General features: G+C 42.4%; 1 protein-coding gene across 1 annotated transcript; it reads right to left on the bottom strand.

Moving 5' to 3' along the window:
- Nucleotides 1-313: 313 nt before the first annotated feature.
- ABRA (actin binding Rho activating protein) lies at nucleotides 314-6,486 on the bottom strand. The gene is made up of 2 exons (XM_084280510.1): nucleotides 5,706-6,486; nucleotides 314-2,588 (listed from the first exon to the last, which is right to left on the bottom strand). Exons 1-2 carry the CDS (start codon nucleotides 6,443-6,445, stop codon nucleotides 2,111-2,113), a joined length of 1,218 nt encoding a protein of 405 aa, XP_084136636.1. The 5' UTR covers nucleotides 6,446-6,486; the 3' UTR covers nucleotides 314-2,110.
- Between the last annotated feature and the right edge of the window lie 16,762 nt (nucleotides 6,487-23,248).

The following is a 23,248-nucleotide window of genomic DNA, read 5'->3' as shown; positions in this document are numbered from 1 at the left end:
ATGCCCCTATTGGTGGTATGCTACAGTTTGTGTGTTTCGCTCCAAAAATACACCACTCCTACTGTCTCCAGTCACTGAATGGCATGGGTGTACACAGGTCCTAGGATGGCGAGGTGCTCTTGGGCTTTTAAGTCACACATGAATACAACACTGAAGAGCCTGTGGTGAACTATGTCCCTGCTATGTTGTCCTGCAGTGGGATGAGAGCTCTCGTGAGCAGAAATTCATCATTTGCTTAACAGGTCCTTGTAGTGTGTATTTCTTTGGACAGGTACTTTGTATAAGGACCATTTCATTTCCTGTTCTGGTGCTTTGGAATGGGAAATGATTCAACCGCTTGCAAACAGGAGAATGTACTTATATTTTGAAACAACATACTCATGGTTTACCCCGCTGGGAAAGCTCATGTGTATGGGAGGAGTAAGCCAAAAAATAATCAATTAAAGGGTTTATTTATATCACACAACCAAATTTTCTCAATACAATTTAGACAGCTGTAACAATCATATAAAGATGTAAAGAATAAGGTAAGAATATGCAGGTAATGTTCAGATACATAAGTATTTACCCTTAGAGGTCAGTTTTGCAGGTCAATTTGAGCAGTCTGAGAAATCTCAAGAAAACATTGTTAAATAAATTCCATGCAATCCATCCTGAAATACTTTTTTTCTTCTTTAACTTCACAATATAACTGTCTAAAATGTTAAGGATTTACATAGACTTACTGTAGACATAGTAATCTGTTCTTGTATCACTAACTTCCAGTTGGTTTGTGGGTAGTAAGTTAGCGATACTTGTTTTGTCATAGAGACAAGACGTTAATACTCACTTTCTTCTGTAAGAAGATATTTAGTCTTTCAGTTTGAAAGAATCTCATGGGGGAGAGCCATTTATTTTCCATTATGCAAATTACTTGCCCTGGCATCTTGCTCTGAAATGAATGTTTTTCATGTGAAACACATTTTTGCCAGGATAACTATTTTAGAGAAACAGCAATCTGTGTGATTCATTAAGCATTACAGACCTTCCAAAGATCTCAGATTTGTACGTAATACAAACAGTTTTAAGACCTAGAAGCATTAGTTCATTTGCATTTATTCCAGCATCACCTAGAACAAAATACCTAATTCCAGTGACATCAGAATGCTTCAAATGGCAAATGCTGAAAAATTAGGCCAATGTTTCTGTGCAATATGAACTGTCATTTTCCTTAAAGTTGGTTGATTTTCAGTTAAAAACACTGTTGCTGTATCTTTTCTCACAGAGGTACAGTTCAATGGAAGGTGCTGATTGTGGTCACTTTTTTACACATACAGATATATACACACATACATAACAGTTACCTGACATTTTTTCATGAGGTATTTTCTATGTGGCTGTCTATTCAAAACTCTTTTTGTGCTTTACCTTCTATTGGATGTTTTCTCTCCAACATCCATAACTAATAAATATGAAACTTCCTAATAAATTAGTTCTAGAAATACATTAAATATAAAACTATTTATAAAAAGCATTTTATCTTAGTTTGTATGCGATACATAAGATAAAGTTGTGTCAACAGTTGGCAGAAGATAATGCTGCGATGATATTTACATATCCTGTTTGTAAGGGAAACAAATGCCATATTCTTGATTCTATGTCCAAATGAAACATTTTTACTTGCATTTAAATAGATGGATTGGGAAATAAGTGCACAAGAACACCTTCACAGATCAAAAGCTTAGTCTGAGCTATACTGTCATTCAGCTTCTGATGTGGCATGGTTTATATTCCCGATATCCCAGTTTAAATACTTGGGAAGATCTTGAATGTAAGAACAAGTAAAAATTGGAATTAATTTGTAGCTGGTTATATTTCTATCAATTTTCATATTCAGCTTTATGCATTATGGATTTTTCGCTTTATTTTTTATGTTGCAATTAAACGTCCTGCAAGCTCTCCAGGTACAGAGAGAATTCCATCCGGATGCTTGTGTCATCCTGCAGTAGCTATTCAGGAAAAGGCTCGATGCTTTTTCTGTGTGGGTGACTGGGAGAAGTCTTGCACTCAAAAGCTGCAAATGCTAATAGCAAGGGAGAAGTGGAGGAGGGTTGCCTTTGTTGTAGCATCCTTACTTTAATAAAGTAATTATGACATTGTCATCCCTTCCTTGCCACAACATTTCTCCCTCGAAGTCCACCAGCCCGTGCTTCCTGGCTCTCATGAGAATCCCAACAACCTTATCTGAAATGCGAACGTATCTCTCGAAGAGTTCCCCAAACGTGACTTGGATCTTGCCGTCGGGCCGTGGCTTGGCCATCGATTCGATGATGAAGCACATGTCCCGGATCTCCCGGTGGATGTGAGCCTCAGCTCTCTTGGCTCTTTCGGCGGTTTTGGTTCCTTCCTTTGGACGACCGTAGCCTTCGTCTCCTTTGTGCAGGCGTGTGGACATGGCCAGCTCCTGGTCAAATTCCTCGCTGAAGGGATTCAGCTTCTGCGTTATGATGTGCTGGTCGGCCCATTCTTGCCATCTGTCCTTCAGGCTGTGAACGGGGCTGTATTTCCTGTGGGCTTTGGTGCTTGCTTCTTCGCTAAACCTGCTTGCGCTGAGAAACAGAAAGGGCATTTGAGCTTTGCTTTTCATCCTTACATTGTGTGGTTCTAGTGATCTCTGATTAATTTGGTTGCCATGGTTTTCCAAACAAGATGCTAACCACCAGGTGGCACAAGTTCACTACTTCTAAATTAGTTCTCTGGGAGGTTCTTAGTCCATCTTCCAATTTGCACTTAGAAAAGAATTTGCTGGTCACAGCTTGATCTCGTGTTACACTACCACCCTCCAGCCTAGACACGAGCCCAGTTTGTCAGACGTTTGCCCCAGGTGCCTTAATGCTGTGGGGTGAAGAAGCAGTAGGTTGTGGATACCGCGCTTTCTCTAGCTTTGGGCAGTTCCGCAGCTGCCCATGTCTGCCTGCCTGGCCAAGCCTGAAATCTGCATGACCTGTGATTTTGGGTGACAATAACTGTAAGTGCACGGACTGGTCCTCAGCTATTCTTGGCTGACAAACAGAGGGTGGCGTCTATAAAATCTCCCCTGGAATAGATGTCAGCGACAAAAATGTAAGAGTGTGGTAGCTCTGCCTATGCTTAGGTAGTGGAAGTGTGGTTCTGAACAGGGGTTGAGGTCCAAAATTCACCTTCCCACTGGCACAGTACAAGGCTGAAAGAAATTTGGAACTACTTTGATTTGTGTCAGAGTCAGTAGATGAGTAAAGACCTTCAGAGATCTTAGTATTTGGGGAAGGAGTGGGGGGGGGTGTAGCATCATATTGCTGGATGTTTCTAGGCAGACAAATTGTTGATGAACTTTCCTCTAATGGCCAGTCTCACAGGTTGGGGGAAGACATAGTCTGAACTGTCCACATCCTGTCATTGTGTCTGTACAGAGCTCAGCCAGGGACTATGTTGTGCTCTGGCTGTGCCAAAGTAATTTGTTTTCTAATATTTTTGCTCCCCAGAAGGCTGCTCTGAGATTTCCCCAGTACTGTCAGCTGAACATTAACAGTAACACCAGAGAGCCATCATGCAGTTAGCAGAACAGTACAAAGGACTGCAAGCCTGCGGAAGGTTTTATTTCCAGTTCCTTTTCCTGTTAAGCTTGAACAAGAAAGTAGGAATGATAGAAACGTCCCCAGTTCAGGTCTGTGCACTAGAAGGATGCTAGTACTGGGCAGCACTATAATGTTAAGGCAAGAAGTGTAGACAATTGATGCTAAGGATAGGAGAAGGAGAGCAGGACCACTCATTGATCTGAACAGTTAAAATAACTGCATGTATTCAGAAAGATGTGCTAAAAAGTGCTGTAAGGTTGAAATCCATTGTGAAGTTAGTCATTCTCTAATGGTAATGGTCATGGTAATTCCTCATTAGCAGTGAGGTGTAAAACCCGATCAGGGGGACAGTACGACCTGCCTGCCTGTCTGCAGAAGGATCACACACTCTGTTGATGTTTCCATCCATCTAGCCTGGTTTTTCATTTCGGAAATGGTGATTGAGACATGACTGAATATACTGGCCCCAGCCCTCTGCTTTTTTGGCACACAGGCTCGTGGGGCAGGTGAAACCCCTGCCTTCTTGTCTCATGTTGCCTCATGCTCAGCCTGGGCTCACGTGGCGTGTGTGAGGTGTGAGTTACACCTGCAGCTGTCCTCCCGCCCTGCCCAGCACAGCCAGCGTGGGCTGCTCCTCAGCCATGGCTCCCTGTGCCCTGGCCTCAGCGGCTGTGCTCTCCTTCACCCCGATTTTGCAGCTAGATGTGAGGGTTTACACCAAAACAGTTCAACCACACAGTTCCTTTCCTGGGGGAATTACCAAGTCTGTGGAACACAGGACAGGAGCAAATGGTGTGTTGCACCTGTATCAGCTGCCTACAGTTTCCCACCTTGCAGCACATACAGATCTTTAAGTCTTTCACTGCCCAGAGAGATGAATTGGTTTGGAATCCTCCCCTTGGCAAGTGTGGTCACACCACAACTGTTTGTAGTTTTCTTCTGGAAAGGTGGTTGTGCTGGAGACCTGGGGAAGGAAACTGCAGAATTGCTAGCAGCCTCTGCTGTTCCTTTGCTCTTCTGAGAGACTTCCCCAGGGCTCCACGGCTGTAGCTGAACTCTCCTTGTTTACTACTTGGGTTCCAAATTTAATATGCACCTGCTGTTGTTGTGCAGTGATCTTTACATGTGAGCTTCTTAATGAAAGAAGTATTACTCAAAGCTGTCTGATGCTGTGAATTTGCTACTTAATTCAAGATTTTAAGTGGAACCTGTAACAAGTCCCTGGGTCAGTAACAGAATCTGGTTCCTGGTTTCTGCACACTTTTCACAGGATGTATGTCAGGAGCTGCCATTTCTGCAACATTTTCAATGAATGTGCTCCCCCCTCGCCGCCCCTTATGACAGTGTACCCAAAGAGAGACCCTGAGTTTGAAGAATCTATTGGTTATTTAAATCATCTCTGTTGTCAAATGGTTTATAATAAATAGCATGGTTCAAATCAATCCTGCTGGTGTCAAAGCAGGCTCAATCCTTTCTAGTGTGTGCTTGGGGTTTCAATTCCTGTGAAAGTTTCCATCCTTTGAGTTGATGAATTCCAAGTCCCTGGATGGGACCTTAACCTTTTGTTAAGATCTACTTAAAAGTAATTCCTGCAATGATTGTTTTGGACATTCTCTGCAAATTACTCACAAGAATATTTGCAATTTACACCAAGCAAAAGAATAAATAAGGACTTGAGGTTATTATGATTTATCAAGTGTATGGCTTCAGACGTAACATTCGCTGAATTAAAGGAATAGCTGGGGGCTTCTGTTGGGCTAGAAATTGTAATTCTGAAATACAGACTGAAGTATTAAGAAGGAAGTAGTGATTTCAATGGACCGGTAAATCCAGTGTGGAAATTAAATACAAGTATCACTTCCTCTGTCTATTATGTATGTAGCACATAAACCCCAGGGCTCTAGTCAGATGTTGTTGACTAACTACTTAAGCACAGAGATACATGAAAGGTTTCCTGGATTATTCTTTCATTAATGTTTACTTCAAGAATAATAGTTTCTCTTTTACTATGTCTTATCTTCCCCCTCTGCCCCAAGCTTCCCCATGGAAACCTGTAGCTCTCTCAGCGTCTGCTGACCATTAGTAATAATGTAATGAAGATGTGGTACTTACAAAGACGGCACAGGTCGTTTAATCCTCACAGCCGGCACCTCTCGGTCACTATCATCTTGCTCGGTTTTGTCGTCTGCTTCCCCATAGCCACTGTCTTCTGCATCCAGGCTGTCATCGTGACACTTAAGCAGCAGTTCTTCCTTAGCCCCCTCTTTGTCCTCTTTTTCCACTTGTTTCCAGCCCTTGGTCAGCTCTGATACCACATTTGAACACTTTCTCCTTATGGTTGGAGATAATTTGCCACTAAGGATTTTGTCAATATCACTTGATTCTTTGAGCTTGGTCATCTCTGAGCCGCTGTTGTTACTCTCGTATTTTTCACTGAGGAGGCTCACATCACCTCCTCGTTCATAGGCTTTGCTTACAACTGTTTTGGTCACCTCTTTGCTTTTAATGCTGAATTTCTTGAGGGCTTCATCTGATTCCCTTGAAGTTTTCTCGGCATCTCTTATTGTCATTGATCCCTTTGCTGAGGACTTTTCATCATCTTTTCCTTGGTCAGGTAGAATTGGCCATTTTTTGAAAAGTTTTTCTTGTACGGGCTGAGCTGATGAGTCATCTGTAGGGGGAACCCATCCAGAGGGCTCCTGGGCTTGCTTTATGTTGTGGTCAGATGCCCATTGCTGCCAACCTCGTGCCAAGCTGAAGACTAAGCTGGCCATTCGGATCTTGTGGACAGCTCTTTTCGCAGGAGTAGCGCTCGGCTGTTCTTCAGGAGCCATGTTGCTGTCTGCTGCCATGCTGGCTCTTCCTCCTCTTATGCTAAGCACCTTCTGAGGGAACTTCCTCACCGGATAATGTCTCCCAAAGAGAGCTGCAGAGATTTAAATAGGAGAAGGAGCAGGTTGTGCCCATGGAAAATATGTGAAACACTTCTCACCAAGATAGAATATCCTCACTGTTACGGAGGTCTTTTTTTAAAATGCAGGGTTACATTTCATCACAGCAGATGAATGATGCATGATGTAAACAGGGTGACACAGACCTGCACTCGAAATAGTAGGAAATTAACAGCTCCTTTGGTTCCCCTTCTCTGAGACTGCTCAGGCCTCAGGTTTTTGGCAAGGGTCTTGTTCTTCTGGATGTGCAGAACTTGGGTTAAAGATACTGAACAGGGTGTCTGAAACTGCTACCTGTGAAGTGCTGCCAGCTGCTGACAACTTTGGCCAGTGTAGAGACCCCTCATCATCACAAGTAAATAGTTGCCCTCGTCACAGAGTGTAAAGCCAGAAGCTGACTGTGAATGAGAAATTTTTAGATGTGTTTTCTAAAAAAGTTGCTAGAAGACATCTGATTGCTCATATGTCTAAGGAAATCCAGGTTTGTTAATTATTTAAAAGGTATTTATCTGCTCTGTTCCCAGTCATTATCTATTAATGCCTGTCTATTTAGAAGGTACCATCAGGGGGGTCTGGGAACACTATCGTGTTTAGTGTCAGTGCTAAGAATAAAGGAATTGCTCTCTCTAGTCTGGGGATCAATATAATAAGTCTGACTTGATCAGATGGATGACTGGTCTCCTAGTTTTAGGAATTTGAAAAAAAAAAAAAGTCAAAAATAGCCTATTTAAATCCCGACTGTTTTTCACACAAGTTTTATACAGAACTTTGTGTTTACCTGTGTATTATTTACAGCACAATTATATTTAGTAGGTACAGTATAGGAAAAAAAGAAACTTCCTAAGAAAGTTTGAGATTTCTTTGTTCCAGGGAGCTTCTCAAAGTATGCTCATATTTGGATTTGTAAAACTGTTTAGTGAACTCGCTCATCAATTGCCACATCTTAACAAACAGGCACTTTCTGAGATACAGTCCTGTGGTATCTAATTTCTTACTATAATGTTTCCTAAATAGGAACGGAAAGTGGCATTGCTTTTTCCATCCATCATACCTTGTAGCTTGCAGGGTGACCTGCGGCACTTGCCATGTGGTGTTCTGAAGCACACTGAACTTGAAGGAATTCTGTTGGCTTCGTTGGTGTTACACCAGAGATAAATATGGGCTCTTGGTACTCTGCCTTTTCCTCTTCTCTCTGTTGAAGGCTGGGCTGCTTGAAGCAGGTTAGATCATATCTAGCTCTTGTTTAACAATAAGAGTCTGTATCATACCTTTGACTTCTAGGCAGAATTTCTCATCTGTCGGGTCATTTCCTCTTCAAAACTGATGACATAATGTCAGTAACTGTTGCTATTTGATATTTACTCATACTTTTATTTTAGAAAGAAATGTGTCGCCTCTGCACTGTACAATCTCAGCTATTGCCAGCTGCATCATAGCACTGAAATGGCATTGTGAGGTGTACTGATGCATCTGGATTAAGAAGCATGTGTTACCAAACATTTATTTTGGTGTCTTTTTAAGGCTAACCAGGAATGTGAGCTTCTTTGTTAAAAAAGTACTGTTTTGGGCTTGCATGGCAGGGGTTTGGGTGGGGGGGACTACAAGCGTGGCTTCTGCGAGAAGCTGCTAGAAGTTTCCCCCACAGCCAACAGGTAATATGCCTGCTGTCTCCAAGATGCACTGGCTGCTGGCCAAGGCTGAGCAGATCAGCAGCGGTGGCACCATCTCTGTGACAGCATACTTAGGAAGGAAAAAACAAAAAAAAACCCAGTAGCTTTTGCAGCCAGTGAAAGGAATGAGAAATATAAGAAACTTTGCAGAAACTAAGGTCAGTGAAGAAGGAAGGGGAGGAGGTGCTCCAGGCGCTGGAGCAAAGATTCCCCTGCAGCCCATGGGACACCCCACTCCAGAGCAGGTTGAGACAGCTGAAGGAGGGTGTGAACATTTGGGAACCATGTGCTGCAGCAGGCTCCTGGCAGGACCTGTGGCCCTGTGGAGAGAGGTGCCTACACCAGAGCAGGTCTGCTGGGGGACTTGTTTGTGAAGAACTGCAGCCCATGGGAAGGTCTCATTTTGGAGAAGTTTGTGGAGGATTGTCCCCTGTGGGAGGGACCCCACCCTGGAGCAGAGGCAGTGTGAGGTTTCCTCCCTCTGAGGAGGAAGGAGCAGCAGAGAGAATGTGTGATGTACTGACCCCAGCCCCCATTCCCCCAGCCCCCCTGTGCTGCTGAGGGGGGGAGGAGAGAGAGAAATTTGGATTCACTTTCAGTTAAGCCTGGGAAGAAGGGAGGGGTGGGGGGAAGTGTTTTAAGATTTGGGTTTATTTCTCATTATCCTAATCTGATTTGGTAATAAATAGGATTAATTTTTTTCGAAGTTGAGTGTGTTTTGCCCATGGCAGTAATCAGTGAGTGAGCTCTCCTGTCCTCATCTCTACCCACGAACCTTCCGTTATATCTTCTCTCCCATGTCCAGCTGGGGATGGGCAGTGACAGAGCAGCTTTGGGGGGGTGCCTGGCCTCCAGCCAGGGTCAGCCCACCACAAGTACACGTGTACATGCATGCACACAGGGTGCTAATATACAAGGAAGATGGAAGTGAAAGAAAAGAATAGTGCACATGAAGAGCTGGAGTATGACATCAGCTCATTATATCATTCCCTATGATTTCTTGATCATAAGGTGGCCAATGCTTTAGGAATGAGCTGAAAGCTAAATACATAGGGAAGGGGTGAGGCCAGGGAAGGAGTGCAGTGAAACAGGAAGGGAGTGCAAGACCAACAAGGACCCCTGTCCTAAGGTAGGATCAGCTGTACCTACATCTCTTCAGGTTCCTGTTTCACCTGTTCTTAGAGTCCCACACTCCACACTCTGCCTGGACAGCCTGTTCCAGGCATTACCTGGCTTAAGTAAAGCTTTCTGAGGTCTAGCCTCCACCTCTATCATGGCACTAGAAGTGAAGTGTCTATAACTGCCAAGAACAGACAAACCCCACCCTTTCCAAGGCAGCTTTCTTTGCAAAGACTGTATTTCTGTGTTCCTTCTCAATATTCTAAACAACGTCACTTCTTTCCAACTTTTCTTGTGTTTTTGTGATCCATGATCATGCTTTTGCCAGCTTCTGGTTTTCCTACAGAGATCCACACCTTTCTTCAAGTGTGAAGGTGAAACTGAGGATACCATCCTGATATTCTGCTTTAAGCTTGCCCTTACTGATTAAAAGGAACAGATGTCTTATACATTTTGCTTGTAATCCCCAAAGTTTCCAAAGACTCTTCTACTACATGTCTATCTGTATTTACAGAGCTGACTGTTCCTTCTTATGTCAGCACCTTTGTTGGTATTAAATCGTTTTCCGATTTTTTCAGATAACTTTTTCAATTTTGTGATCAATTTGACTGTTAATCCCTATTCCAGTGTTCTTGCAACTTAATTCATATTTCATAAATGTACTGTTTATTCAACTTTTGGAATCACAAGTGAAAACAGCAGGTAAGTATAAGGTAGACCCAGTTAAGAAGCACATTGAGTTTGTCACAGAGCTATTGGGGTTTTTTAATTTTTTTCAGTTAATGTAATATTTTTAAAGTTAATTTTATATTATCCCAATGAGTTTTGCATACAAGATTAAAGTAAAAAACCTTGAGAAATACCAAGATACGTTGCATCTGCTGCTCTTTCCCATCTTTGGAGGGTGGACAAGAGGACCTCTGGAAGTCCCTTCAAACCTCAACTATTTTGTGATGCTCTGGTCTTCCAAAGGCTGCCTCTTTCCTGTAAATAAAATTATGATTGATCATAGAATCATAGAATCATAGAATGGTCTGGATTGGAAGGGACCCCAAGGATCATAGAGCTCCAACCCCCCTGCCACAGGCAGGGACACCAACCTCCAGGCCTGGATCTACACAAGGCTGCCCAGGGCCCCATCCAACCTGGCCTTGAACACCTCCAGGGACGGGGCATCCACTACTTCTCTGGGCAGCCTGTTCCAGCACCTCACCACTCTTTCTGTAAAAAACTTCCCCCTAATATCTAATCTAAACCTTCCCTCCTTTAGCTTTAGTCCATTCCCCCTTTTAGTCCATTGATCTAATGCAATTTGTCAAATGAGAATTTCTTGTAACTGTTGCTGTTGCAAAAGCCTCTGGTAGGTTTATTGCCGTATTTGCTGCTGAGGTTTTGGGGCACTTTTGCGCTTGTGCCATCTTTAGGAGGACTTGTATTGAAACGGTACTAAAAAATAATTACTTTCCTGATTAATGTTTGGAAATTGCAGCACATTTCAAAGAACTTCTTACTAGACAGACTCCTTTTTTCTAATGGACTTGACCTTGGTGTCCTGGTGATAGTCCCACAGACTTAATGCTTACATAGTTGAGATAAATGACAGCAAAAAAGTTACAGACTAATGAAAAACATCAAGATTACAGCTGTAAACTGCTATTAAATCTATGTTGCACGACAATATGTTAAACAAATGTTTAGTTAAAATTGGTCACTATTTTAAACTGAAGTTGCAGCATCACAGACTTGTCCAAAGTGCCAGTGAAACTTTAATGTAATTATTCTGAGCATAACTAAATTTATGAAGCTTAATTTTAGGGTGTACAATGATGTTGCCTTGAAAGTGTTGAATGGTGTCCTATTTTATATGGTGATGTTGCCAGCAAGAAGTTAATCATAAGAAAAGTATAAATAATGTCTGAGTCATCCCATCCGATTCATACTTTGAGGGCTGCTTACTTTACATATAAGATTAGAATATATTACTTCATCGTTTTAAATTTTTATTTTTAATGGAATAACAGGTCAAAGCTACACCTAAAGTTCTGCTCTTAATCCTCCCCACTGGCACTTCTAAAAGCCAATTGGTGGTCCTTAGGGCACAGGTATGTTTTAATCTAGCTGAGGCTGGGGTGCAATTTCTCTGTGTCTTCTGTACCTCACAAGGTACACTCCAGTGCACAGCAAGGCTTGGTGAGGCTTTCAGAAGTTCAAAACCTATGAGTCATTGTAGAAGGATGATTCAGTGCAGAAGATATATAGGAGGTACAGCAACTGGAGAAAGTAAATAGATGAGAAGGCTTGAAACTTAGGTTTAAAGTTGTAATACTCTCTTTATCTTGCCCTTGGCTACATACAGCTCTGTGATTTATTCTCTTTGATGCCTTGAGGCAAGTCTCCTTATGTGCCTAGGACCTTGATGCTGCTTTTGGATTGCTGCATTTCACCTAATACCTCTGAGTTCCTGAATCCAAAGTTGTGAAGGGTTAGCTGAGAGGTTGACATCAGTATTAAAAGTGTTTTGTCTCCCCTGGATGGACTGTTCTCTGTGCAACTATATGCTATTTTAGAATCCTTTCATGTTGTCTGGTGTCTGTTTGTCACTAATTTTTTTATTTTTTTTTTTAGGATGCCTGATTTTAGAAGTAGAACGATGCCCTTCATCCATTGGTTTACTCTGTCAGGCATTGAAATAAGTTACTCAATGTTGTTGATGCATTAAACCAAGTCATTTAGCTTTCAGCTAATTCTAAGTGTTGGAAAGATTCTGTCTTCATCCTCAGAATTAGTGGTGAGTAATGAAAAGAAGTACAACCACCTAACGCGTTGTACTTTTGCGTGGCTGGATTCAGGTGCTCCAGGGGTGGGGCTTCTGCAAGAAGCAGCTAGAAGTTCTCTGCAGGCTGGACAGAACAAGCACCAGCCGGCTCGAGTCCGGAGTCATTGCTGACAAAGGTTGAGTCCATCAGCGATGGTCACAGCACCTCTGGGAATCACATTTAGGAGAAGAAAAAAACCACAAGCAGCCACTTGTTACCACCAGAGAAGGGAGTGAGAAGAGGTGAGAAACTCTGCAGACACCAAAGCCAGGGAAAGGGGGGGAGGAGGTACCCCAGGTGCCCAGAGAGAAAGATGCCCTTGCAGCCCATGGAGAAGACCCATGGTGGAGCAGGTGTCCCCCCACAGCCCTTGGAAAAGGATAAGACCCCACCTGCAGCCCGTGGAGAGGCCCCGTGCTGGAGCAGGTGGAGACATACAGAAGACACTGTGACCCCCCATTGGAGCAAGCTCCTGCCAGCACTTGCAGCCCATAGAGAGAGACAGAGACGCAGAGATGAGAGAGAGAGAGAGAGAGAGAGAGAGAGAGAGACCTACACTGGAGCAGCTTTGCTGGGTAGGAAGGCTTCTGACTCCATGGGGGATCAGGATGGCGCACTCTGGGCCTGAAAGACTGAGAGACATTCTATGATTTATGACTGCACCCCATACCAGTGACACACACTGGGGCAGCAGGGGAAGACCTGAAGCCCTGTGGGACAGGACTCAGATTGAGCAAGGTCATGGAGGACTGTCTCCTGTGGGTGGGATCCCACACTGGATTAGGGTAAGGGTGTGAGGAATGCCCCCATCCCTCCCCGCACCCCGCTAAGAAGGAAAACAACTCCTGAGGAACTGACAGAAACCTCCATTCCCCCAGTCCCTGCCCTTCCCTGTGCCATGATGCAGGAGTAAGAAGGGAGCAAAATCATGACTGAAGTGAAGTCTGCTAAGAAAAGAGGGGTGGGGGAAGGTGCTTTAAGATCTGGTCACACTTCTCGTTACCTGACTCTGGTGTCACTGGGTGTGCAGTGCAGTGTAATGAATGAGAGAGTGTTCTTTCCTTTATTCTGTTTTGAGTCTGTTTTGCCCGTGACACTAATTGTGGAATGATCTCTCCCTGTCCTTATCTGGACTCCTAAGCCTCTCAATATCTATTTTCTCCCTTGTCCAGCTGAAAAGGGGAGTGATAGAATGACTTTGGTGAGTGTCTGCCCTCTAGCCCAGGCCAAACCACCACACATCATCACTTAAGATTTAATTTTCTCTTCATCTGGACACTGTTGAAGTCCATTGTGTCAGAACATCATACATTGCCAGTTGATCACAGAAAACCTGGGAAAGAGTTAGAGTTCTGGATTTCCTTATTTTTAGAGTTCATGTCAATGATAACACTTCTAACAACAGTAATCACAGAATCATAGAATTGTAGGGGTTGGAAGGGACCTCGAGAGATCATTGGGTCCAACCCCCCTGCCAAAGCAGGTCCCTAGGACATATCACTCAGATAGGCGTCCAGATGGGTCTTGAATATCTCCAGAGAAGGAGACTCCACCACCTCCCTGGGCAGCCTGTCCCAGGGCTCTGTCACCCTCACTGTGAAAAAGTTCTTCCACATGTTGGTGCGGAACTTCCTGTGCTCCAACTTGCAGCCATTGCCCCTTGTCCTATCTCCACAGACCACTGAAAATGGGCTGGCTGAATCCCCCTGCATCCCCTGCTTCAGATAATTATAGACTTTAATTAGGTCCGCCTTTAGTCTTCTCTTCTCAAGCCTGAACAGCCCCAACTTACTCAGCCTTTCCTCACAGGGGAGATGTTCCAGGCCCTTAATCATCTGTGTAGCCCTTCTCTGGACTCTCTCCAGGAGATCCCTGTCCTTTTTATACCAAGGAGCCCAGAACTGGACACAATACTCCAGGTGGGGCCTGACCAGGGCAGAGTAGAGGGGGAGGATCACCTCCTTTGACCTGCTGGCTACACTCCTCCGGATGCACCCCAGGATCCCATTGGCTCTCTGAGCCACCAAGGCACACTGCTGGCTCATGGCCAACCTGTCATCTACCAGGACCCCCAGGTCCTTCTCCACTGAGCTCTTCTCCAGCAGGTCATCCCCCAGCCTATACTGATACAAATGGTTGTTCCTTCCCAGGTGCAAGACTCTACACTTGCTTTTGTTGAACTTCATCCAGTTTCTAACTGCCCAGCTCTCCAGCCTGTCCAGGTCTCGAAGCACAGCCTCTCCAAGTTTCAAGGAAACGGGCAGCTGAGTAAAGAGAAATAGCCTATAAATTGCCAGAGGGAAATGCTGTAACAAACTCCACTTCTATTACGTATCAGGCCATCCAAATGTAATGTTAGATAACCTGATTTCTGACCAAGTGTGATGCATTCAGTGTGCAATTAGATGTACAATCCAGGCATCTGAGTTCTCAAATGTATCCTGAGCCTTTGGACTGCGTGGTCTCCGGCTGTTAACAGCACACATGGGTGCATTCTATATATAACTGTAATCTTTTTTCTCTTTTTTTTTCCCCCCTGAAATTCTGTTGTGACAAGGAACCCTGAGTCTGCTTTTGTTTATAGGACATTTCAGAATTTGACTATATGAGAAATGGGGTCTTACCCATGACCTATCATGACAGCTCAGCTTCATGAAGAAAATATACCAAATAAACTGCCACGAAAAACCTGCTCAGAACCCAGGGTTGGAAGACTCATAGTTGTGGAAGGGTAGTGGGGGAGAGGGAAGACCCACCATCTAGTAGCAGCAACCATAGCTACTGAATTGTAGAGCATAGCCCCAGAGCTCCTCTCACATGCTTGTGAGATTCAACCCAGACAAATCATAGAAAACAGCCCAGTCGAATCCGATGAGAGTTCGGCAGGGTTTTTCACCCCAGCCTGGTGGAGAGACGTAGCTGTTAGAGCTGAGAAAAACCCTAGTCAGCATGCAGAGATGCATGTGTAGTATCCTCAACTGCTTGCACAAGCCCTGCCTCTGAAGTGACAAAAATTTTTGCTGTCTTGAATATGTTACTACTCCAAAGTAGTACTACTCCAAAGATTAGGCTGTGGAGCCTCAAAGCACTTTGGAACTCTGTTCCTACTCTTTCATATAGTGCCCATTGCTTTCCTTGGGTGATGGATGCCCACAAGAAATCCATGCAGTTTAATAAAATTTGTCCAGGAAACTAAGGCGGAGGTAAGTGCAGAGGGTTTTAGTCCCATTGTACCCTCAGGCATAAATGCGTCTTTTATCTGAATATCTGTGGGGAGAGAACAGAAACAAGGAACAAACAGTAACCAAGTAATTTCATTTAAAAATGTAAGCAAACATTTGCAGGAAATCATTTGCATTAGGCTCTCAGTTCTATTTGCATTATGAAGGAATTTCTGGAGATCATGAAAACAAGATAGCCTTTAAAAGATAGCTACAAATATGTTGCTATTCAAGTTTATATTGATTTTATTTCTTCGTCAGTGAATTTTTATGATAAGAAAACTATTTAATATTATGAGCAGTTTAGTTTTGCCATTCCAACTTTCTGCTGTATCTTAGTTTGCAGTTTACCAATAAATAGTTTTATGGCTTTGAGGATATGATATTATTGGCTGCTATTGAAACCTGTCCCTGAGCAGGACATTGGATACAAGGAATTTTAAGTCTTCACATAACTTTGCAATACAAGAAGGACTGGAGCCGTACCAGAGTAGGAGCACCTGAAATCAGATACCTAGATGTAATATGATAGATAATAAATGTATTTTAAACATCTACAAGAATGAATAACATGATGAAAAAAAAAAAAGGAAAGAAAAAGAAAGCACAGTTCTACACAGACAAAAAGTTGTTACAAAACCAGTGGTAAGCAGTATAATCGAATCACCATCATCCAGGTATTAATAAGCAGTGTTCCTCTAAATTATGGCTTCTGGTTTTTCTGCTAAAATGTGCTACATGTTTCTGTTTATTGATGTTTGTCAGATTTCAAGGTGACAAACATCATAGGAAAAAAGCATTTCCACAGTTTTCCGAGGATTTTTTTCCTTTCAGAGATAGTGTCTTCTGGTTTATTAGGGCAGCACAGAATGAATAACTTTGTAAGTATCGGCCTTATCACGGGTTTGTCTCAAGTATCACTGGGTGTGCATCACTTTGTTCTCCTGCATTACCTCTACAGTCTGCCAGTCGTGTTTAAAACATGACAATACAGAGCATAAACCATACACAACTGTGACTTTGGTGCATATATTTGACCTACTTCAGGTTTGCGTTTAACTTCTAACAAAGTTGCTAATTATTGCCATCTTAGTGGAAGTCTCAGAACTTAAAAAATATTTGGTTTCTGAAATCATGATTTGAGGAGGGAGAAGAAAATAGACTGAGCATTTTATGGAACATACTCTAAGCTCTTCAAACACAGAAAAACCTCCATGTGGAAAGAAAAAAATACAACCCCCCCCCCCCGAGTTTATATATAAAATAAACAAAAATTTTCAGGGGTTTTTTTGAAGAGTTGTGATTCAGGATGAGGTTCAGAACTGAGGAAACAGGCCTATAGCAGTATATTTTCGATATTTTATGGTGTGCATTTTTTTTTTAAATATTCACTGAGGGAAATACCTTGAATTAGGCAAATGCTGCAAATTTAAAAAAAAATCAATTAGCTGAAGCAATTAATATATTTTCAATGTCTCTCAGCTCTGTTGTTATTTCATATCCCTAAAGGTCCTGACACAAAGGATTGTTGGAAACAAGTGACATTAGCCCCCTCACCCTACTCCCTTGCCCCCAATTTGGAGACATTGTGGAAGAAAGCAGAAATCCTCTTGAATAGTTCATCACGATGTTTCTCTTCGTGCAAGGGATCCGATTTAAAAAGTCACACCAGTATAGTGAAGCTGTAGGCTGGGTCTGTGATTCTTGACCTTTGGGTAATGCAAAGGAAGTCTCCGGAGTGCTGTCGGCCCTGCCCGCTGCCCCCGCTATCACATTCCACTGCAGCAGGCAGGACATACCGTTATTTATTAGTTCTCACTTAACCACCAACTGCTCTAACAGCGTGCAGCTGTGTTATTGTTAGTAGAGGTAGACCCCTGAATTTGCTTGTCTTTAACCGAGCGAAAGTCCCGCGGCCGATCTGTGAGAGGAGCTGTGAGAGGAGCAGCTCTGTGAAGTTGCTTGCGTGAGCCCGGCTGACATTCCGTGTCAAGGAGTGAGTGATGGGAATTGTCAGGAGGCCGGGTGGTATTTACACCACCGTATGCGTATCTCCATGGCTCACAATTGGGCTTCAATTGCCAGTGAAGTTAGAGTTGGCATTCCCAAGGCTCTTTTGAGGTTAGTTTTGATCAAACGCTTCAGAAAAGTGTTAGATTAGATTAAGTTACATGGCTACCTCAGCTGCTCTTCAGACATCTGCCTGGTTTCTTGCATTATGTACAAGCAATTCACGAGCCATGATTAAGATGCAAAATTCTTTGCAAGAATGAGATGAGAGCGGAGAAGTGGGATCTTGAGGGTAATACTCCATGGGCATTATTTGCCTTACAAGCTATGCTTTGCTCTTGGACTCAAGCAGACCTAATTGCAGGTAGCAGCACCCAAACTGGAATGAACGGTGCTGTGAGGGGGGGGGGGGGAGGGGGGAGGGGGGGTGTCATCATTTTAGTATGCTAATTGCGTGGCTTCCTCATGCCTTGCTGAAGCATGCAGACAGGTATGCTTAGTAATTCAGTGGTTGATTTAAAATACTTATCAGTGTATAACAGAGATTTGGAGGGGGAAAATAGATTCCCTACCCTTTTTTCTGGATTGAAACAAGTCAACTTCCCTCACAAGTGACATCACCTGTTTGAGTACAGAAAATTCTAGGAGGTGTTGAATTTTCAAGAGTAGCTCTTGATTTTTGAAAATGCATGAGTGTCCAGCTTGAGATGCTTTCCTTTTCAGGCAGGTAAATTGTTTCTAGCTCTCACTGGACCAGACTTTTCTAGCTTGTTCTCTACATCACTAGTCACTGCTGACTTAATCTAGTGTTTTATATTTCATGAGATGGTTTGTAGTGCAATTAGAATGAACAATAACATATTCTGTATTTTTTAACAGCCCCAGAATGCAAGCTCAACTTTTCTAGCTCTTTTCTAAAATAAAGACAAAGGAGAAGCACATGTTTATGTTTGAAGGATGCTATGGTACTCATACCACTTCACTGGGTATTGTAATTTTGGAGCTATTGTGTTCACCTCTTTTACCTCTGTGGAGCCTGCTGATGTTTGTGGCAGAGGGCGTTGGCTCTGTCCTGGAGGGCTTACCAGGTTTTCTAATATAGCAGCAGTATCAGAAACTTAGGTCAGACATAAGTAATCTAGTTTTGCTCTTCCCTTACCCAGATGATTGCCAATAAGTATTTTTGCTGAAATTGCTGCACTATATCAATATTGGTCTTTATTTCTCCCTTGCTATTTGTCTCTCAGTACTTCTCTTCACGTAGTGATTTAGGAAAGAAAGAGAAAGTGACTGGGCGAGTATGAATGGTAGGAGAGGAAATAAAGATAAAAGACTTCTTGTCATACACTTTGACACCCACTGGGAATTGTATGAGAAGCATTTAGTGAGTGGAATCCACAGGCAAAGGCTGGCATCAGGCAATGCACTGAGACAGAATACCTACAATAAAATCAGTTGGATGCAGGAAGAACGTTTCTCTCTGTCACTATTTTGGAGGTGCTGGTTAGGAACCTTCAAGGCACTTTCTCCTGAGCTTCACAATGAAGATATATGAGGGATCTTATGCTGTGATGACCGCAGCTCCTGTCCCCTCCACCTCTTGTTATCAGTTGCTGTCTCATGAAGTATACAGTCTTTTGGCTCCATGGGCACATCCTCACTGGTGGCACTGCTTGTGATTCCTGCTTGTGCTGTCTCATGCAGGTGAGACTGGATCCATGCAGAGGACAGAAAGGCCAAATACTGCTGCTGGCAAGTGCCTGTGCTCAGCACCAGGAGCAGAGTTCACAGTGTCCAGCACTGCAGGTCTTTCAAGACTGTCATGGTTACGAGGCAGGCACCCAGAGCAGTGGTCTACAACAGCTGGCCAGCTGAGGAGGTAAAAGAGAGGAAGACCTTATTCTGTTGGATATTAATGAGACTTTTGAGTTGGTTACTAGGACTAATACCCAATGATAAATGGAGTGGGTTAATAATGAAGTGTTTCTAAGGGAAGATTTGATTTCTATGACTGAATATATTTGGTCATAACATCTACTTAGATTTGATAACACCAGCTACCTTACATAGAAAAAAAGTTTTCTGAGGTGGGACCTGTATTTCAGTACACACTTTCAGAAGTGCTTGTTACTCTTACATCTTTCTTTTGCAAAAGAAAAATACATTAATAGTTCTCTCCAGATGTCCTCCTGTGTCCTCAAGTTTCTTTGACCCCTAAGCATCACTGTTTATGCCTTCATGTCCTGTTTCCTTAAGTTATTTATTGCCACAGGGACTGTCTGATAAAGTAGGGTCTAAGTAATTTTTTTTTTCCTTCAGGCCTTCTGCTGTTCCTAAAGATCTCAGAAAATGTCTGGTTTTCCTCTCTCTGTTTTGTGGAAGAAGATAAAATTATTTTCTGTTCTTTAAGTAAGTCTACCTTGATTGGTTGTCACCTCAGAGAAGGAAAGGCCACTTCCAAGAGAGAGTTCCTTGTTCATTCTCACTTCGCAGTGCAGCTGCCACTATGAATGACTTCTTGCTTCTTGTTTGATTTCACACATAGACAACCTTCCCTGCCCTCCCATATTTGAAAGAGAAATGTGGTCAGATAGCATGGAATGTTCTCAGTCTGTCAAAGGTGCCCTTCCCCAATATAGCAGTGCCAAATTAGGTTTTATTTAAGTTCTTCAGCATTTTAAAGCACTCCTCAAGCTGAGGTGGTTGGAACAAACATCCCTGGCTTTCCAGGAGAGAGCCCATATAGACAACTATGGAGAAGCCCATGTTATTAGCGCTGGAGATGTACAATGTGGACAAGGATGCAGGGCACAGAATGGATTTAATCATCCTGAAAGGCTCATGGCTGCCTGAGCTAGAGGTGCAGAGCGAAATTGTAGTGGTGTTGAATGCACATATCACATGCTAACAAAAGCGCAAATAAACATCACATAATCATCCAAATAAGTCTGGATACATGAACAATGTTTTCTTGAATACTGGGGGAATTTTCCCTGTTGAGAACATGGTACATCTTATTGTATCAGTTTAGGAAGGTGCTCTTCCAGTTCATTTGGAAATTGTGTTTGAGAATATCAATGGCAACAGTATCTTAGTGACACTGAAAATCAGAGCAGCATCAATGTATCACAAGTCATCTTCAGAGATATCTTTGGAGGTTACATGAGTTATCTCCTGCCCACTCCCTTCTAACAAAAACTTAATTTGACTATTTTTACTGTCATGAATAATCTTGCATAGTACAGCCAAATGCATGTATAACTGTAGGAGGACATTAATCTTTTATCAAGATGAAGCTTTTGATCCACAGTTGCTCAGGTAGTTTTGTTGTGCAAATGCAGCATCTTCATTTGGACAGAATTTGAGAGAAGCATGTGAAGTTTTGAAGCAACAGCCAGCACATTTCTCTGCTAAATGCACCCCTGGTTTTGCTCTGGGACGTTTCCATTCTCTGTGACTCTAAGAAAGAACAGGCAGCCTGTTTTTACTTTAACTATGACACCAAGGGTTGCAGAAAGAACAATGACAGAATTGAGACACCAACATTGATCCAGAGATCTCTTACTGGACAAAGCCAATCAGAAATGTTCTCCCACTGATGAGTGGTGTGAGTAACTTCTGTGTGGGCATGGAAGTATGAACTCCCTCTCTTCCTGCACCAGTATTACCTATTAATTCTCATGCTTGATATGTTCCAAGTACAACTTCTTTCAACTTCACCTGCTTTCTGAACAAAGGGATTTTCATAGTCTAGTCAGGACTAATTCATATAATTGCATGATTTGAGTGTCTCAAGTTTTACTTTCAAAACTTCTTACAGTTTTCCGTTTTCTTGCTGAAATTCCAGATGGCAAAAGAATTCACATTTTAAAGTTATTTGTACAACACTATCTGTCCTACATCTGTGTTATTAGACCAGTACAGCACCTTGAAAGAATAGATAATCCCTATGCAGTGTGAAGTGTGACTGTCTTTAAATAAAGATGCTGACCTCCAAGCCAACATAAATAGATCATTTATGGAAATAAACAAATTACTGTTGGAGTCAGGCTTGTCCCAAATTCTTCTGTGAGTGGACAGTTGGACATAATTGAGAGATCAAGAGTCATGAGGTTAATGAGGTCATACAGCCAGGGTCCGGTCTGGGTTTACTATGTAACATGAAAGACTCGTTGCTGCTCCCGACTGGCACGTTCACTTAGCAGCAATACCATCTCAGCATCAATCTGTCCAGAAACCTGAAACCACTTTCTGTGAGCCATCATCCTGCTGCATGACACCGTCAGAAGACATATGTTCCTCTGCACGTGAAACCACTTAGACCGTGCCCCTCTGTGTTTTTTGTAAACATGTTTGTTAAGGATAAAAATTCACTAATGGAGTTTCCCCCCTTTTTTTTAAATGATCAAGGATTATCAGAATTGTAGCAAACTGTGTTTGAAAACCCTTATTAATTTTCCCCTTAGCTGTCAGTCAGCTCTAATTGAACTATATAAAATGCTGTATTTTACATTGCACATTTTAGAAAAAAATTGTGCTATGAATATTTCTTTTTATTGATAATGTTTTCCAGATAGTGTGTGATAACAAACCTTGTAGACTGAAAATGAAGTATAAAGGCTTGTTGCACAAAGCTTCCTGCCCTGTGCACTGAATGAGGAGAGGTTTCTGTGGAAGGTGGACAGCATTTCAGGGGTTGAGACAGGTGCCCAGGACAGACGGGGGCAGAGATGCAGAAGTACAGACTCTTACTTTTGTAAAGAAGTACTCCTAACACTTGGCTTGACTATGCAGCTTCAACAAATGCAACTTTTTGCATGCCACAAGGCAATTGTTGAAGTTTTAGGAAATTTTCTACGCAGCACTTTCTCTATTGGAACAGAAAGTTATGCAAAAGTCAAATGTTTCTTGGCAATAGTTCAGTTTCAAAAAATTTCTGCTGGAACATCAGGAATTTTCAAAACTGCAACCCACCAGCTCAAAGATTTTGTAAGAAAAAAATGAAAACCATTTACAGTAAGTCAAAACTTTTCCCTTTCACAGCTTGAAGGTGAAAAATTTTGCATTTAATTTTCAGTTGGTTTTGCTTTTTTTCTTCAGAATTTACTATATCTGATATGAAATGTAACCTCACTTCTGCAATGAAACAAAAATCACACACACTCCTTTTTAAAAAAAAAAATTAAATGCTCCTTCTTCCTCCATTGCTTTTTCATTTCAGAAGGAACGCTGAAGGCTTTATTTTTGCTGCATCTAAAAAGGGAAATCACTTGTTATCTCCCTTTATGTCCCACTGCCTGACACACGTGTACTTTCTGAGCACTGCCAGCTGCTGAACTAAGTCACTTGTGGCCCTCCCCTTCACTGTCATTGCCACACTAGCCAGGCTTTGTCTTTCCAAAACAGAACCAATGAGAACTGCAGTACCTTCAGTCAGCAGTTGTCAGGCCTTTTAAATCTCAGCAGTTCTGTAGACTCCAGAAATTCTGAAAATAACCAAATACTATGTTTCTGTGATGACATGTGGTGGAATTTAATGTGACCTTTTTCACCTTGACCTGGGCCAATATTGCTCTCTAAATTCAAATGTTTGTTATGTTGAAATTAGGCTGCCCAGTAATTCTGCAGATTAAGATTTCTGTCTTTTTCCTACCTCATTTGCTGCACAGGGCGGTTTTACACCAGGCCCAAATAAGTCTCTGGGTAATTCAAACTTAATAATGCAGTGTGAATTAGTTCTGTAATAGTTAATTTAGATTTTACGGAGTGCTATGGTCATGCTTGATGTTGATTTTTAATTGTTTTATTGCACCTCACTGGCTCCTTCTTTGTTGTTCCCTGGAATTTCCATTTGATACGGTGTTTCTC

Source organism: Gallinula chloropus (assembly GCF_964237585.1).
Source record: "Gallinula chloropus genome assembly, chromosome: 2".
Taxonomy (NCBI): domain Eukaryota; kingdom Metazoa; phylum Chordata; class Aves; order Gruiformes; family Rallidae; genus Gallinula; species Gallinula chloropus.
The sequence above is the reverse complement of the archived record's forward strand: the minus strand, read 5'-3'. Positions and strand labels throughout refer to the sequence as shown.